The sequence below is a fragment of the Bison bison genome, unplaced genomic scaffold, assembly GCF_000754665.1.
Source record: "Bison bison bison isolate TAMUID 2011002044 unplaced genomic scaffold, Bison_UMD1.0 scf7180017864180, whole genome shotgun sequence".
NCBI classification, from domain to species: domain Eukaryota; kingdom Metazoa; phylum Chordata; class Mammalia; order Artiodactyla; family Bovidae; genus Bison; species Bison bison.
This window is the reverse complement of record NW_011494752.1, coordinates 3,121,635-3,138,591: the sequence shown is the minus strand read 5'-3', so window position 1 is coordinate 3,138,591 and position 16,957 is coordinate 3,121,635. Positions and strand designations below refer to the sequence as shown.

The 16,957-nt window shown below is 42.7% G+C and overlaps 1 protein-coding gene across 4 annotated transcripts in view; it reads right to left on the bottom strand.

Moving 5' to 3' along the window:
* Positions 1-1,104: 1,104 nt before the first annotated feature.
* Positions 1,105-16,957, bottom strand: part of IKZF3 (IKAROS family zinc finger 3 (Aiolos)) — a 91,238-nt gene continuing 75,385 nt past the window's right edge. For all 4 annotated transcript variants that reach the window (XM_010842650.1, XM_010842649.1, XM_010842652.1 and 1 more), the window contains 2 exons: positions 16,760-16,876; positions 1,105-7,365 (listed from right to left, as the gene is read on the bottom strand). In XM_010842650.1, coding sequence (XP_010840952.1) covers positions 6,662-7,365; positions 16,760-16,876 — 821 coding nt within the window. In that variant the 3' untranslated portion in view covers positions 1,105-6,661. The remainder of the gene's footprint in view (positions 7,366-16,759; positions 16,877-16,957) is intronic.

The following is a 16,957-nucleotide window of genomic DNA, read 5'->3' as shown; positions in this document are numbered from 1 at the left end:
CCCCCCCCGCCGCCTCTAAAGCATCCACTCAGTTCCTAAGAATTAGTAAAGGAAGCTATCCACAGGCTGGAAGAAAGGAGCCCCAACCCCAGCACCAGTCAACTGCTCAGCTGGCTCCTCAGCCAAAGGGGAGTCTCCCTGCCTCCTTCTCCTCCTTTTCTCTCTGAGCTGCTTCGGCTTTGGGAAGGGAGTGAGGATGGGGAAGGCCGCAGACCATCCTCTCCAAGGCTACCGAGCGGCCATTTTTAAATGTATTCAATGCTCCCAAACACGAGCAGGCTGCAAAGCTGTTCTTCCCTCCCTGGCCTTAGTGTTCAGATTGGAAAACCAGGTGGAGAGCCTCAGGACAGCCTGGTGATGCTGAAGGGAGGGAGATGGTGCTGAACACAAGAGCCATGAAAGCTGCCACCAACCTGGCCCCATGTTAGCTAGTCCTGACCTTCAGCAGCGTCTTCCTCCCACCTCTTCCCCAGAGGAAGGGAACAGTGCTCTGGGTGAGGCTGAGCAGAAGGCCAGACCAGCTCTCAGACTCTTTTCTGAGACAGAATAGAGGATATCAAGACAGGAAGAGAGCCACATGATCCCAGCACCATTCTCCGAGGAGTTAGCCCCACCGGCACCTAGCTTGGGCCTCCAAGTACCTACAGACTACATCTCAATGTGGTGGCTGAGTTCAACTGCAAGTTGAGTTTCCCAGAGTGGATGTTTCTGAGACCCCAGAGATGGAAAAATCAGGAGTTGCCTATCCTTTAGGAAGGATCCCTGCTGGGAAGGGAGGGCGGGGTCGTGTCTTGGAACTGGGAGACACCATGCCCAATGTGTCTGTTTGCCATGCCCAGGCCCCCAACCTCCTCAGGTCCCTTTAGTGAACTAAGGGCCAGTGGACCCAGAGTCCCACCATGGGCACACGGGGCCAGCAGCAGGACACCAGCGGCAGGTTGAGCAAGACATCAGGCAAGATGTTTTAGTTCAATGATAATTCTGCTTATCTAAGTATCTGAACTTTAAGAAAGAGCCAGAGGGGCTAGATTAAGAAAATATACCTAGGGGCAGAAGGAATTCCATTTTCCGACAACAGCAACAAGTGACAGGCATGCGCGAGGATTAAACACACCAGTATTTTTTATTTCATTTTTCAATGTAAAAATCAAACATAAGAAAGAAACTTTGAAAACTATCAGCAGGGTTGTTTTCAACGCGGGAATGCACTCATTAGGGTTCTGGCAAGGTGAGCATTGCTACATTTCAGAAGCTGAACCTGTACAGTCTTTACAGAGGAGTAGGGCGCTACAGTGCTCCAACGGGTCGGACTCCAGGGTCAAGAGGGAAGGTCACTGCTGGGCAGGGAGGGCATTTCTGAGAAACCCAGACGAGAGTGCTGTGAGCACAGGCTGTGTCAAAACCACTCGGCAAGGTCTCCCTCCCTCACTCCTGGTGGGAAGGCAGCCCTGAGCCCCAAACCACGTTCCCTTCTCCGCCCCCTCCCCCACCCCGTCATTCTGCAGACAAGGGTCATCCACAGACCACACGTGTGGTGGCTTTGGCAGCCAGAAATTAAAAATAAGCTACGGTTTTTCCAGTAGCCAAAATGATCCCTCACCAAAGCTTACAGACTGAGAACTTGAGCATGCAAAACCACAGTCTGGGTAAAGGGATGTCTGCTTTTCAAATGACCTGCTAATTCTTTGCAACCCACAGTAATTTGGTTTCTGTGAACCCACAGAAGCAGGCTCACTGAAAAGGGCCTTGTCTGCTAACCTGGAAAAGTCCTTGTGTAAATGAGTCACTGGCAATGGGATCAGTCATTTTTAAGGCTGCCCCATTTTCCTAACATGTCAAAAGGTCTCTTCTCAGTCTTCTTAGGAGAGGAAGAAGCAAAGCTGCCCCCACATACAGAAAATGAAGTAGGCCCCACAGATGTGTGACTTGGGCTTGGGAGAAGGTGGGTGACATCATGGGACTGCTCTTGGGCTTTCTAGAGTGGGATTGATGGAGAGATGGATGGTGAGGGCCACTTGAGGGAACTAAATCGCTGGGAGAATTAATGGTGGAGGGCTCATAAGATGGTGAGGGAGCAAAGCCAGTCTACTTATCTGACAGCAAAATCATGAAGTTTCTGTACCGTGTGGTTCATACCCATTGGTTCTAAGGTTCAGCATATTCTTTACTCTTAGGCATTAAAACAATATGATGCAAACTGTGTGTTCGGGATCAATTGCCTCTAACAGCAAGTGAATTTCTATCATGGTCTTAGTATGATTTTTGAATATTTTCCATGTCTTTAAATCCAGATACAGAAATACGTGGAAAATCTACAGCCACCCAACATAATCCACCCCCTTCCCCCCAAAAAACAAAGTAATGTTACCTAATAGACAAAATTACATAAAACCTCACAACATCCTTGGGAGGTAGATATTGTTATGTCCTTACATTTTTAAAAATCAAAACATTAACATTCCAGTTTCAAATAACAATTCAATATCAGCATATGACAGTTCACTATTGTAATATTCAGAGGAAACTTGCATCCAGCTTCTTCAAAGTGCAAAGACCTGTTTCTCATGTTGACGACACGGTGTGGGACAGGCTATATACAGCTTGGGTCAACAAAGGCACAGTCTTGTGCTAGGAGCTACACAAGTCGAAAGTCTAGACCTCTCTTCTAGGCTCTTCCAAGTCCACAGTCACTGATCATTCTCAGACCTTTTCAGTCGGTTAGGCTTAGAGACGAGTCCTTTCCCTGGGATGGCCCAGGTTTGGCTTTTGGTTTTAGGTCAAAATTGTCCTTTTCACAGGCACTTAAATCCCCAATCATTCTGCTTCCTGAACTCTGCCTATAGAGAGTCTCTGAACTGTACTGTCTGAGCACAAAAATAGCTTTAAAATTCTTTTAAAAGATGAGGAAGATCACTGCGTATCTCTTATCTCCTGCACAGCCTGAGTCCATTTTCTAGGGCAAACTTTTCATCACTCCCCTTTCTTTTCTCTTCTTGAGCTCAAACTTCTAATTCTCTTTGTCAAAGAGCCTGGACACTCCGAGGACTCAAATCTTGAGTGTTTCCAAATCTCCACTAGAGGCCAACGTACCTACTCATAGTGGGGTACACTTTAAAGTCAGGACTTCAAACACTAAACATTTAACATTTACACTGCAGTCTTACTGCCGGTCCTAGGATATATATCAGAAGTATTGCTTTTTCCCCCTAAAAACATTCTAAACCTCACATTTAGCTGAGGGAAAAAAAAGCAGAGGAGGGGAATAAAAAGTGATACAGAAGCTCCTTGGAAAAAGCATTATGCTGATGCTAGATTTGTTACTAACACAGTGTTTCAACTGAATAAAATGTTGTGTTTTTAAACATCTCTCTTTGCAAAAGAAATCTGAGGTCATTTTACTTCTGGGTCTGGCAAAATGTTAAATAAACCTTGCCTTTAAAAGGTGAGACATTTTGTCACTGATAAAGTTGGAAGCTGAGTCAGGAACAGCTTAGAATGGATAACAAAGCATAACATTAGCTAGCTTATGTGTGTCAAGGTTAATATCTTCTTGGAAGACTGACTTAAGGAATCTAAAGACTGGTGGATTTATTAACATTTTTTCCTGGTGGTGGTGTGGAGTGTAATGGGGGAAGACACTTCTACCAGGGAACTGAAGGAGGGAACACAGGCAACACTTCCAATAACAATCAAGAACGTTTGGGGAACAGCTCTCTTCCTTTTCCACTCTTACCACCTTGGCTGTAAGGGAATTTTTCTTATTGCTCCTCAGATTTCGGCCTCCTGGGTGTGCCGTGGGGGCCTGGCTAACAAGAGGATTGGGGAAAGTGAAGGAGAGAGAAAACCTACACAGCTCACAGTCACAGGGACTCTGGCTGAGAAAAGAACTGTGTTGTCAGAAGCTGACGAAGACCTCACTGTAAGGCAGGGTCAGATGTAAATCTTAACCTGCCCTCCTCTCTAGGCATCTTGCTAAGGTTCTTCACCTCCTTCCCAACCCCAAGCGAGGGAGAGGGGTAAGTAGGATAAGGAGTGTCTGCAGAAGTGTTTACCTGTGTTGTGGCAACTGCTACATTCCACCCTGTTCCATTTCAAGATTTAAGAATGTGGAGTTTCCACATACACATTTTCTCTGGACTTGACATGTCCCAATCCAAGGCTCAAAATGCAACAATGAATGTGCAGCCTGTGTGAGGGGTCATCTCACTCATAAAACTGACCTCAGAACGATGGAAATCATTCAGAAAATCCATTAGTCACAGAGACAACCAGGGTCATAGCTGCAGAGTCCCCATCTTGGTGGGAAGGGCTTTAGTTTCACTATCCTAAGGTGCAGAAGACGATGTCTTCTCTAAAGACTCTCCCACTAATCTGGTGGAAATACTCGCCTTCCCTAGCTTTCTCTTCTGCTAATCCTTGCTTCCGAATTCTCTTCCTTTTGTCCCCTGAAGAGTCAACAGGATGTGTGGTATTTCAAAAATATAACAAGCAGGTCCTCTTTCACAATGGGTGTAAGCAACCTGGTGTGGCTTGGGGTCTAGGATCACAGAGACACAGGGATGTTCAGGATCCCGCACACTGAAATCCAGCTAGTCTTCTGGCTGAAATCCCAAACATGTTGGGACTGTTGCCATGGAATTTCACAAAATCTTTTTTTCCTGAGACAGACGCCATGCTACAAAGAAGGATAAGCCATTTGTGCAGTCTGAGGTGGAACATTTAAATTACTGGCAGCACACAGACGCATTGAGTTTGAGCCTAATGCATAAAGCCCTTTCGAAATATCAAGGCAGATACATAAAACACTGTTCTACCAGGAACTGGGGATTCTTGCCTCTGCTAGAAATGTTCACACAACTGACTCTTAATTTGTAAAGAGGCTCCATGAAGTGGTCCCCGGAAGCAGCATTGATTTTTCCTAACACGGTTACTTTCAAAGGAGAGAAAAATAAGGCTCTGTAAGCAGCCGCAGGCGCCAGTCTGTGCGCACACTCGGGGGCAAGATCAAGATGCCTTCCTGTTTTTTGTTCCTCCCCTTCACACTCACAACTCAGTGGTTACAGGAAAAACTTAACAACACTACCATTTTCACACCAAAGAAATGTGGAACATATATTCACATACACTTACTCTTCTGCTCAATACCCATACACCAAGAGGCTCAAAAAGAAATAATTGTGGTTACTACACAATCACATAAATGTAAAGCTGGAAAAGACCTTCAGAGAACATCAAAATCCAATCCAACCCCTAACTCTATGGTTGAGGAAACTTAGTTTTAAGAGTTAAGTGATTTGCCCAAAGTCATTCCGCTAATTAGTGGCAAACATGGAATTCAGCTAACAGATTGTGTGACCCCTATTCCACTGCTAATTTTACAATTATCACAACACTTTTCCTTGACAGCATGTCTCCCATAATTAATGAGAAAGACGGCCAACACATCTGCAGAACCAAGAGCAAATTTTTAGGAAACTGTGGAATACAACAGCTCCATTTAAGATGTGTGGGGGGGGCTGGAGCCCCCAACCTGCCTGATGGAGGACAGCCGCCAGCAGAGCTGCTCTCTCCTCACCCATTCTGAAGCTCAGCTCTGATCATGGTGTCTAGCCTTGATTCCTTCCTGTGGGGTGGGGGAGACTAAGTCATACTTTTGGTATGATTCTTTGGTTTTTGTTTTTTTGTGTTTTTTGTTTTTTTTTTCAAAAGTCATTGGCAAGTTTGCTTTGGGTTTGTACACCAATACTCCACGAAGGAGATAAAAAACTTCCGGGTGGGTTGTTCCTCCCTCCCTCCATCCCTGGTGATGCTGCTGAATCACTCCCCCTTCAGAACCACGCCTGCCAATCTCCATCGTAGGAAAAGGATGCCATCATCCAAGCAGACAACCTCCTGGAGTTCCAATGACAGACAGTCTATGTTTAAACCACCGGTTCTTCTGATACAGAGTTTCTTCTGTGCATGGTTTAACCCAAAGCAGCTTTAATGGGACAGGGGAGGATAAAAAGTAGAAGTGGAAGTATCATCGGAAAACTTGGGTTTTTTCGTTTGTGTGATAAGAGGTGGATCTGATGCTTGGAGAGTAGGGGCTTTTGGTAACTTATTTTATGGCTGTTCTTTTCCTTACTGTTAGACTGTAATTTGGGATGGAGAGTTCACATTCTAACCCTTCAAACTTGTGTGAAGTGCACATGGGCTGGTTTCCCAGCAAGGTTAGCTGGTCAACAGTTCTCCTCTGTGGACCCGAGCATAGGACTATGAGGCTTTTCCACAAATGGCCAATGTATTTAGAAAACAATGTCTCACACAGCACAACCAGGGGACTCTTCTGATTGGCAATAGACTCCAAAGAACGCCTGTCTATTGCTACAAAAGATTATGACCAAATATTTCATTGGCTTTTAAATATAAAATTCATTGGCTTTTAAATTTCCCTGATGGGAAAACACAGGTTTCACAAAAGTAGTAACATGATATATCTGCAAACGATTTCTGAATGGGGACAGCATTTCTCTGCTGCCCACGTGAACGTGATCCTTTGGACACTAAAATGTTGTGGAAAGGGGTTTGGAACTGAGTTTGAGAGTGATTTGTTAGGCATTATCAGTTTTTAAAAATGATATGGAATGATCAGGTGACACTCATCTCTGGGCCTGGGTGTTCACTTCAGCATGGCTCTGTGTTCTCCTCTGGCTATATGAGACGAGAACTCATAACGATCATGGCTTCGATATCCACACATGTTACACTCAAAAGGGTCACGAAAGCCATGGCAACCCATGTGAATAGTGAACATCACATAATCCAGGAAGAGGACTCGGCAGTGGTCACACCGGTACACATCCGTCACCTCCCCTTCTTTGTTGATCACTTTGATGGAGTCTCTTGGGCAGATGGGTGGGGGCTTGAGGAGTTCATAAGAGCGGGGGCCCTCCTTCAGAAGTGGCATCCCATTGCGGGCCCGAGGAGGGACCATGGGGTTTTGCTGATAGATGTGATTCTGGCGTTCCTCGTGGTTGCTGTCAGTGTCCGTGGAGTCATGGCCACTGTTGGTGGGGGATAGACCTCTTTCAGAAGGCAGGCTCTTCTCTGGCAGGTGGATGTTCTTCTTTTCCAGCTCCTGGGGGGCACCATTTGGCATCTCAGCGCGGGTGAGGGCTATGGGGTACATGCTGCTGATAACCGGGACCATTTCTGAGGTGGGAGCAGGTGGCGTCTGGACCAAGGGGCGCAGGGCTTCGGCCCCGAGATAGCTGATGGCGTTATTGATGGCCTGGTCCATCATCCGGGTCTGGATCATCTCACTCTCCTTCTCGTACATGTAGCTAGGATTATAGCTGACATCAAAGCAGTGGCGCTTCTCACCTACAACAAGGGAAAGAAGCGGTGACAAAAGGAACAGCACAGAGGCACAGAGTTTTTAAAATGATTTTCTGGAGTCCTTGAGAAATGAGGAAGGACAAGTTGCCTGCTTAAGAACACTCAGCCCAGGCGAAATGGCCCTGCACGGTGCTGAAGTCTCAAGGGACAGTGGTTGACAGCACATGTTTGGACAGTCAAAATAACTGAAACCAGCAGGCAAGAGGGAGTCAGAGATGTCACTAAGTTGAGGCTACAATGTGAGTTGTTTCCACTGCTCATGTCAGAGGGGAACCCTGGAGAAAAGAAGCAGGAGAACATCAGGAGGGGGCTTAGGAGGGGGTGGGGAGTTGCCAGTGTCAGGAGCGTGGGGGCTTCTGTCTCTCTACTGTTCGTGAACTCTGAAGATGCAGTCCATTCCTGAACTCTTAGTTTGCTTGTTCTTTTCTGCTTGTAATAGTAGGGAGCCAGGGGGCCGGATGTGCTGCAAAAAGTGGGGATGCTCTGACTTCGGCAGTTTTTTAAATAGCTACAGAGGCAGAAAAAACAGCCCCCAAAACTCCAACTTACCACTCCTGAAACACATCGGTTATTAGATGGACTGAGATTTAAATAAAAGCGCTTCAAAGGCAGGGAGTTTTAGAAAGGCTCTCTTGATGAAAGATCGTGATGTTTGTCCTCATAAAGTGTGTTCTTCTTCTTTTGTTTGAAAAGATGTGTCATTGATACATATGTGATCATTAGGACTTATCTCACACTTAACTGAAAAATTTATTTGTGGTCACCCTCTCCTACTTCTCATGTCAAACTGCTGAGAAATTTTGAAAACAGAGTTTAGCCACCTTCAGGGCGTGTGGGTGTTCTGTTAGAAAACAGGCTCTTTGGCCACAGGGAAGGCACAAGCTGGGTCTGCAGTGATGGCAGGCGGGCTTGATGGTGAGTGGCTGGTGGAGGCACGAGAAAGTGGGGAAGACGTGTCAAGGGCTGGGAGTGAGGTCACTCCTGATGCTTTTTCATTCTGTAGACACTGGATTCTGAGAGATTTGGCAAACGAAAACCTCTCTTCCCTAACATTTCCGAAGCATGTTATGCTTGTTCCAAAACTTGTCACTGCCACACAGTAAGGGCTTCAGGGAGGAAAAAACACAAAAAGGATTGAAAGAACCAGTTTCTGTTCTTGAGGACTCTCCAACCTAGGGAGAGAGAATGTTGGAACTGGGGAAAAATAAATGCTAAAAGTTTAGAAAGGGCTGCCTTGCTCTACAGAAGCTTATATTCTAAATGCCATGTTTGAGGCATTTAAGCGGGGGTGGGGGAACATGTCTTCTGTATAAAGGATTATAAGGCAAAGGCAGGGCAGTCTGGTACAAACTATCTATTTAAATGTTAAGGGAATACAAAAACTTCAGGAGTACTTTCGGAAGGGAAAGTATTCTTGGAAAATCTAAATTTTGAGAAGGGTCTTGATGAACTGGTTGGATTTAGATGTTCAGAGACGCAGAAGAGAAATCCTAATTGAGACAGGAGCATGAATCAAGACAGACACGAGGGACCATCCAAGCTATGAGCAGGAAGGAATGAGAGAGTCTGGATACAGCAGTATCAGGAAGTATGGAATAAAGGATTTCTCAGACTCCACTTATCCCTCCACACTGTGCAGCAGCAACAGCCCTGGGCAGTGCAGAGGCTGCGAGCAAGAGCTCTAGAGTCAGATGGATGGATTTGATGTTGCCTCCTCATTACTAGTGGTGTGAGCTTGGGTAAGTTCCTTAACCTGTCTATGGCTCCGTGTCCTCATGTAAAATGGGGATAATAATTGTATCTACTTTAATTAATAAGAGCTTAGAACAGTACCTGGCACACTGAAAGCACTTGGTAGACATTAGGGTTTTTTTTTTTTTGGTTTGAATCGGCTTGTATTTTCTTTCTTTCCTTTTTTGCTAAAAGAAATTTGTTTTTTTAAGGAAACTTTATATCACCAACATAAATGGAAAACCAGAGTCACTTGCCACAAATAGAAGGTAACTATGAAAAATAAAGACAATGAAACACAGCAATTTATTAAAGTTTGATCAGATACTGTAAGTACCTGTAGACAAAGATCCCCTCTTTCTTTGCTAAAAATAGAGTTTACGAGTGTGCGATTAGTGCTGAAGACAACTAACATAAAGTCAAAATCTTTCTTCTTGGTATAATCAGGAAGATTCAAAGAGAACTAAAAAGAAAATCACTTTCTAGCCATGTAGATCAAGGTTTTCAAATGCCCTGTGAGCCTCCCAGCCTTTTGCCTCCATTTTGGGGAACGTTGAAAAAAGGTAACACATGGTGGGACCAAACGATACCCACTCTGAACAATCAACAGTCAGGCTTAGATCTGGACAACGGCAAACCTCTAATGCTTTGGAACAAGAGAGGCTTGCGGTCAGAATGTTATTTTAAGGATATTAATGTAACAGCAATGTGTAAGGTAGACCAGAACAGTGAGAAGTTGGAGACAGAAAGACTTGCTAAAAGACCTAATCAGACCGATTTGTCCTGCATCCCCACTACCTTAAGGCCAACTTGACAGCTTCCAGACAAATACCTCAGAGAAAAAATATGTTAAGAAAATCACCATGCCTTAACTACTCAATAAGTAGTAGGAAGACCTTTGCCAAAGTAATCAATAGTTCTTCTTTCAAGTGCCAGACTGGCTGTGTCTCTGATCAGAGCTGTTTGGAAGAATGAGACTAGAATACAAAAGCTGGCTTAAGTCACAAATATTCATTCCCCTGAAAGTGACACAGAAATGATGAACTTTGGTTTCCTGGCCTTTTCAACGTTACTGATGATTTTTCAGTGGAGCTAACTCTACTCAGTTCCTCCAAATACCAGGACTCTCTGGAAGTCTTCTTATCTTTTTGCCTATCAGAGAGGCTCCAAAAAGTTTCCGAGATGGGGCAGGCACATCCCAAACTCTACTTTTATTCTTTCTCCCTAGAGTTTGTTTTGCCTACTTAGGCCAACGATTTCACAGTCTCTACCACCTGCAGCACATGTCAGAAAACAGCTGAGTGCTAAGGTTGTAAAAGGCAAAACAGCAAGAGGAAAATCAGCTCTGGATGTGGAAATATGTGACTGAGTTCTGTGGTTAACGCAGACCATTGTTCATTTTTAAGAAGATGGGAGAGCCTCAGATCTTCACGTGCACGCAACCTGCCCTCATCAGATCCCCTCATCTCCGAGTTACGGTAACTTGAATAGTGCAGATGATTATCAGTCACCTGTAGACACGATGACTCAATGTGTATGAAACTGAGGAGGGGTAAGCTACAGTAATTGAAAAGCCAGCAGCTCACGTTTCTTTAGTAACACACTCATAAAAAAGGTTAGTCAAACCACAAGAGTGTAACTGCTCCCAAACCTGCTCAGAGCCTCCAGTCCAGCTTCTAGTCAAAATCAAACCACACCTCTGCGTGATTAATGAGAGCAGCTTCGGGCTGAAGTGGAGGTTTTCTTCCAATGAGAATACAAATTGCAACAACAAGTGCTAAGTTTAGAAACCCAGGCTGCCTCATGGGGCTGTTCCCTACCTGTGATTCCTTTTAAAGGTGTCAATCCCTACTGCCTAGGCTTTTGGTAACCCTGAACTGAGCATCTGCCCATCCTGAGTTGTGGCAATGTGGTGAGGGCATATGGTTTTTGGCTGCTAAGTGCCAACCTGAAAGTACAGAATCACAGCCTAGAGCTAAAAGGGACCTTAGCTGGGCACGTGGGTTCAGACTTCTGCCCTGGGCATCCAGGGACAAGATCCACCCCTCTAACCTGTTTACTTCTCTACTTCACAGTACCAAGCACTGGGCCTTATGTGTAAATACTAAGAAGAATAGCTACTATTTATTGAGTCCTACTATATACCCAGTGCCGTCCCAGGTACTTAGCATATTGTCTCATTTAACCTAAGATGAATTATCATCTCTTAGTCAGATGAAGGACCTAAGGCACAAACAAGTTGACTAATTCGCACAGGTTGCTCAGCTGGTAAATGGAGATGTGATCCAAGGGCCCATGTATTTCAGTAAGTGTTTGAGCATTAACTGTTTCCTGGCTGCTACCTTACCCGTGTCTCAATCTCACCACCAGCAATGACTCTGGATTCTCTGCTGGGATGGTTCCCATAAGCATAGAAAAGCAACTTTGCTTTGTTCTATATGGACCAGTACCATGCATTCAATAAAGATCTAGATGCGTAGAGTTGTCATGATGTCCATAAGTGCTTAACAGAGTACTGGCACATGTGAGCACTCAATAAGTGGTAGATCTATTATTATTATTGTTGTTAGCTTCATACCATGTTAGGTGCTTTGAAGAATACAAACTTAGTTGCAATCCAACAGGAGATGTAGCATGTACACAATTTCATTACACACTAGTATCCTTAATACTATGTGGTGGAACAAAGTTTAGAGTAGCCAAGATAGCAGAGAGAGGAAAATACATACCACACCTCAAATATACCAAATAACATGGGACAAATATTAATTTATTCTTCCTCTAAAGTCTGCTTGAAATCTGAGGTGGTGGAAGTGATGGTGGTGGAGACAGTTATATCATGAAAAGCAGACTGTTAAACCCGCCTGGATTGCAGGGGGAGGACAGAGAGAGGACTCAGGACAGTATGGGAATGTAGACCACGTGGAGGTTTAGGGCAGATGGGAGGGAGGGCATTCCAGACAGTGAGCATGGAAAGAATGATAACACAGAAGTGGGAGTAGTTCATTATGGCTGAATTAAAAGATTAGTTGGCTGAAATGATACATTTAGAAAAGACAACTTAGAGACAGATTGTGAAAGCCTCAGAACGCCTGGGTGGTTTAGATTTTATTCTGATGAGAAGCCATTGAAAGATTTTTTTTTTTTTGATGAGGAGGAGAAATGATTTTGACATTAGAAAAATAACAATTCCGATGTGACAGTCATCACAACAGGGTAATGTGAAACACCAGGGTTTTCATTAAGTCTTTAAGCTTCTTCAAATCACTTAACTGTATCTGCTGATACTTCATACCATTTCCCACGTGTATCATCACTTACTCTTACTCCAAGCACATATCCTCCCCCTAAAAAAGGGCAGGTAAGTAGGGTAAATGGAATATCTGATGATGGTGATGGCTCTGATCTCACTCTAAGTGAGACTGAAGTGGCTAACACCTCTTCCAGGAGGAGGAGAACAGAGGGTAGGAAGCCACAGAACAAGAAGCAGGAAGGAGGAGAGAGAAAAGAGAGAGTTGTGGGGGTGGCAGTGAGGAAAACTGAGCTGGAGACCACGTTCGGTTGCTGCAGAAGCCTTTGTCCTCTGTGAGTCACCATGAAGTGCTATTTGGTTGTCATCTGCCCTGATGGAGTCACCACAGCTCTTTTCTCAAGAAAACACACCCTTAAGAGAGAATGACTGGCCTTCAAGAATTTTTCTTCCACCAGCTTTCAGTGACGAGATCCTCCCCTTTTCAAAGCCCCCATGTAGCACACACGACATGTACGGCTCTGGGTGACTTTCTGCGGAAGGAAGGCCTTGGACTGCAGCACATTCTAGACCCAGGCTCTGGCCCTGCTCTGTCACCCACGAGCTGCGTCTCTCCATCTTTCCCATCCCCCTTCCTCCCTTAATGAACAAACTTCACCTATGGGATCCTAATATTCCTTCAAGTTCAAAAAGGCCATGACTTTTGGAGGCTTATAGGATTAGGGATTTTGGCCCTTTGGGAAGGGACAGGAGAAGATACTTTTTGCTTTTAGAAATAGGCATTAAAACTGCTTCCTGTCACTCTGTTAACCAAAGCAGACAATTTCTCATTAGTTACTTCACAGGGAGAACCGACAGTGTTTGCTGAAGTGTCAAAACCTCACGACATGTTTACCGGGGGTGAGTGAGATCTTTTTTCATGTTCTTTTCAACGTGAAAACTTCCTTTAATAAAGTAATACATGAAATTAAAAAAAATAGGGAGATGCTATGGTAACCACTTTGGTCTGAATAACACATCTGTTTTTGGAGAAAGAATGAATATCAGAAAAAGAAATATGCAGAAATGTAGTCATTTTCCTCCTCCCTCCAGGAGAGAAATCTGGCCTCTATTTTGAGCCAAGTATTTGAAGATGGCCTAGTTAGAAGTATAGTCAAGCAAGTCTTGAATAAGATTCAGAGAAAAGACACTCCCTAAGGGGGTTAGGTGCTAAAAGCAAGGTCTCTTGTCCTTTGGAAAGAACAACTAAGAAGAATTATTTTGATGATGTAAAGATGCTGATTTCTAATGAATGTGCGTCAATTTATTTCCCATTTTATAGAAAGTGATACAACATTTCTTGGGGAATTTAAAAAAAGGTGATTCATTTTTCTCCTCTTTGGGTGATTTTCTCGTCCTTACTCTTCAACAGAGGCATGTTTTTGTGTTTCTAAATGCATTTAGACAATACAATCCATCCTGCTTCCTCCGTTCACCTCTAATGGGTGAAAATGTTTTCTATGGGTAATTATCTCAAGCCTGTTAGGAAAGTAACAGGCTGACCTGATGGTATAATCTTCACCTTTACCCTCACAGTTCAAGAGGTCAGAGAAGTCAAGGCTGGTCTGGGAGCTGTGCAACCATCAGCCAGGATTAAAGGGAGTGACTCATTCTTCCTTCACATTTAACCCATTGCCATTTCCCTGGCAGCTGAATCCTTTCAGAAAATGGTGCCTTGGAGAGGAAATGGAGGAGAGAAAAGAGGGAGGGAAGATATTAGCTCCACTAGTCTTACATCACTACATCCTGAATACTGCATGGTGTCATAATGTTCCTTTAGTTCCCCTTTGAAATTATTCTTTTCTATAAAAAAAGTTGATTAAGTTAAGTGATTCAGAGAGTTTTATTAAAAAAAAAAAATCTCTTAAGGTTCAGGGTATAAGCTAATGCTAGAAGATGAGAACAGTGCTAGGAACCAGACTATCACACACATGGCAGGAGCTCTATAGACATTTGCATGATAAATGAATGGACAAAAAGAGTGGATGAATCGGTAGTAATATACTAAGTAAAGTATGTAAATGTTGAACTAGTGTAGATGTCTTATAGATACTCAGGTTAAATGACACCTTTCTGAAAAAAACACCCTAAATTATATGATATGGTTTATAACATACAACAAACATATAATAACATATCATATCTATACAATCTTGAGAAAAAAAGTTATCTTAAGTTATACATATTGACTTAAAGTGGTGCTCATAATTGCTGGCTTTTATACTTCATCTTACAGACTTACAGAATGATGGAGCTGAGAGGGACCTTCTGGATCACTTCATCACCTGTTCAGTCTATTCATTTCACAGATGAGTAAACAGAGGCCCAGAAAGGTTATGTGATTTGTCTAAACACACACAGTTAAGAAATGACTGAACTGGAATCAGAACCTGGTCTTCTGGCTCCTAATCCAGTGTTCTTCCTATTGTACATTACCACAATTTACAAAAAGAAACAAAAAAATTCCCCCAGCTATTCAGGGCCCCAAAGTCCTGAAGTTGCTACCTCAGCTCAAATCAAGAGCTAACTAGACTGGGTTTCCTGATGCCAGCAGAGAGAACATGATGGTTCAGAAGATGAGAGAAATCAGTACCTACCAGATCAGCATCCCTCCTGAGTCTGGAAATGGAAGAGTGAAAACCCTCTGGTCATAATGGTCTTAAACAAATGGAATGGATCCCTGATGCAATAAGCAGAATGGCATGGACTTGGACATATGAAACATGTGTTTTTAAACCCATGAAAATACCAAAGCAACTTATTAAGTAGGGGTTTAGTTCAAGGACAGGTTTAAGGAAATTATATGAACTAAGTACCTTCTCTCATATTTTAATTCTCTTAGACCAACATGCCTTGACCATAAGTGGATTGAAATTGTCATTTTACATTTTTTTATTGCCCATTTGTCCCCATATTCCTCCACCTACATCAGCTGCAGCCATTTCTACAGTCAAAACATCCCCCAAATTACATTATACTCATGGCACAGAATAATAATTCAAGCTTCCTTTTGTACTCCAGCCAGAACCTCTTTACATAAGTACAGCTCAAAAGATGTATGAGCAATATTTTAATATAATATCTTGGTGTCATGATTGGTCCACTGTGCCTAAACTCCATATGGAAGTCACTGCATGTCCCCTGACACTTCCCTCCAGGAGAGGGAAGTTGGTAATGAGGAAGGAGTCTCTCTAAACTGAAATGCACCAACTTTAGTCTGACACGATTTATTCTTACAGTAACTAAAAGGATACAAAAACTTCTCAGCCAATCAACATAAAATAAAAAAGCATAAATACCAAACTGGATAGCTTTGGAATATATGGGTTCCTTCAATATATCTCTATAATTCACATAAAATTAAAAAAACTAATTAGACCAGAATTTAAAATTATCTAGACCAGAATAAAATTTAATCAGATTAAAAAACCAGGCAGGCGCTTGATATCTGTAAAAGCTATTGAAAAGAATAAACACAAAAGAACTGAAGTAAAAAATCAATAGTAGCAACAGCTTTAGAAAAACAAACTGACAGGTTTCTAAAATATTACTGGTGTTGAAAAAGGTCTATTTTTGTGTGATAACTATTTTTGTTCAATATCACTGACTTTCAATTTATAGCAAAACCGATACATTCAATTCAGCTGCCTACTCCACAAATACAAATCTATTTTAAATATCATAGTCACATTTATGTAAACATCTGGGAGAGTTCAACAAAATATTTCTGCCATTTGGCAGTCCTAACACTTTAACGGACATAATTATTTCTTAGCCATCTCATTCTTGCTGTGTTTTTTGACAATGTGAAAACCAATGGTATAAAAATTAACTCCAGTAAGACAAGTGACTAAATCAAACCTTGTTACTTAAATCTATGCATTCTCAACCACATTCTTTTAAAACCAATTCTCAATCAAATTCAAGAAAATATAGCAATATATTTTAGAGCCTGAAAAAAGTTTGAGCATGATAAGGGAACCAACTTGTAAAATATAATTACAAAAGATTACAAAAATGCTATCTTGAACATCTTACTGGTGTAAATTGCACAAACTCTCTCATGCAACATATGTCATTCAAAATAAAGAGGAAGGAACAGCATTTCTAACACCAACTTCATTTAAGATACTGGATACCAAATACTCCTCTCTTTAGTAGTTAAGATTTTTTAGTTAAAAATATTTTATTTTATTTGCTCTAGTTATCAAAGTGAATACCGAAGAATAAAACTTGTAAATGGAAAAATCAATTATCTTAACAGAGATTAAACTAGGAAAGGCCTGGGTAGCAAGCATCCTATGTTATCTCATTCAAACTATCTGCTAACAACAGCAGGAAAAAGGGTTGTATTCTTACCAATGAATTTCTGAGGCATTGAGCTTTTTCGCTTTGCCACATTGCTTGCTAATCTGTCCAGAACGAGAGCTCTTTCACTTCCCATCTCTGCTTTGATGTGTCTTGCCTCCACACTTGCTGGTTTGGAAAAATGAAAAAAGAAGAGGGAAAAGAACACAATGATAAATGGAGAGAAAAAGAAATACACTGGAAGGAAAA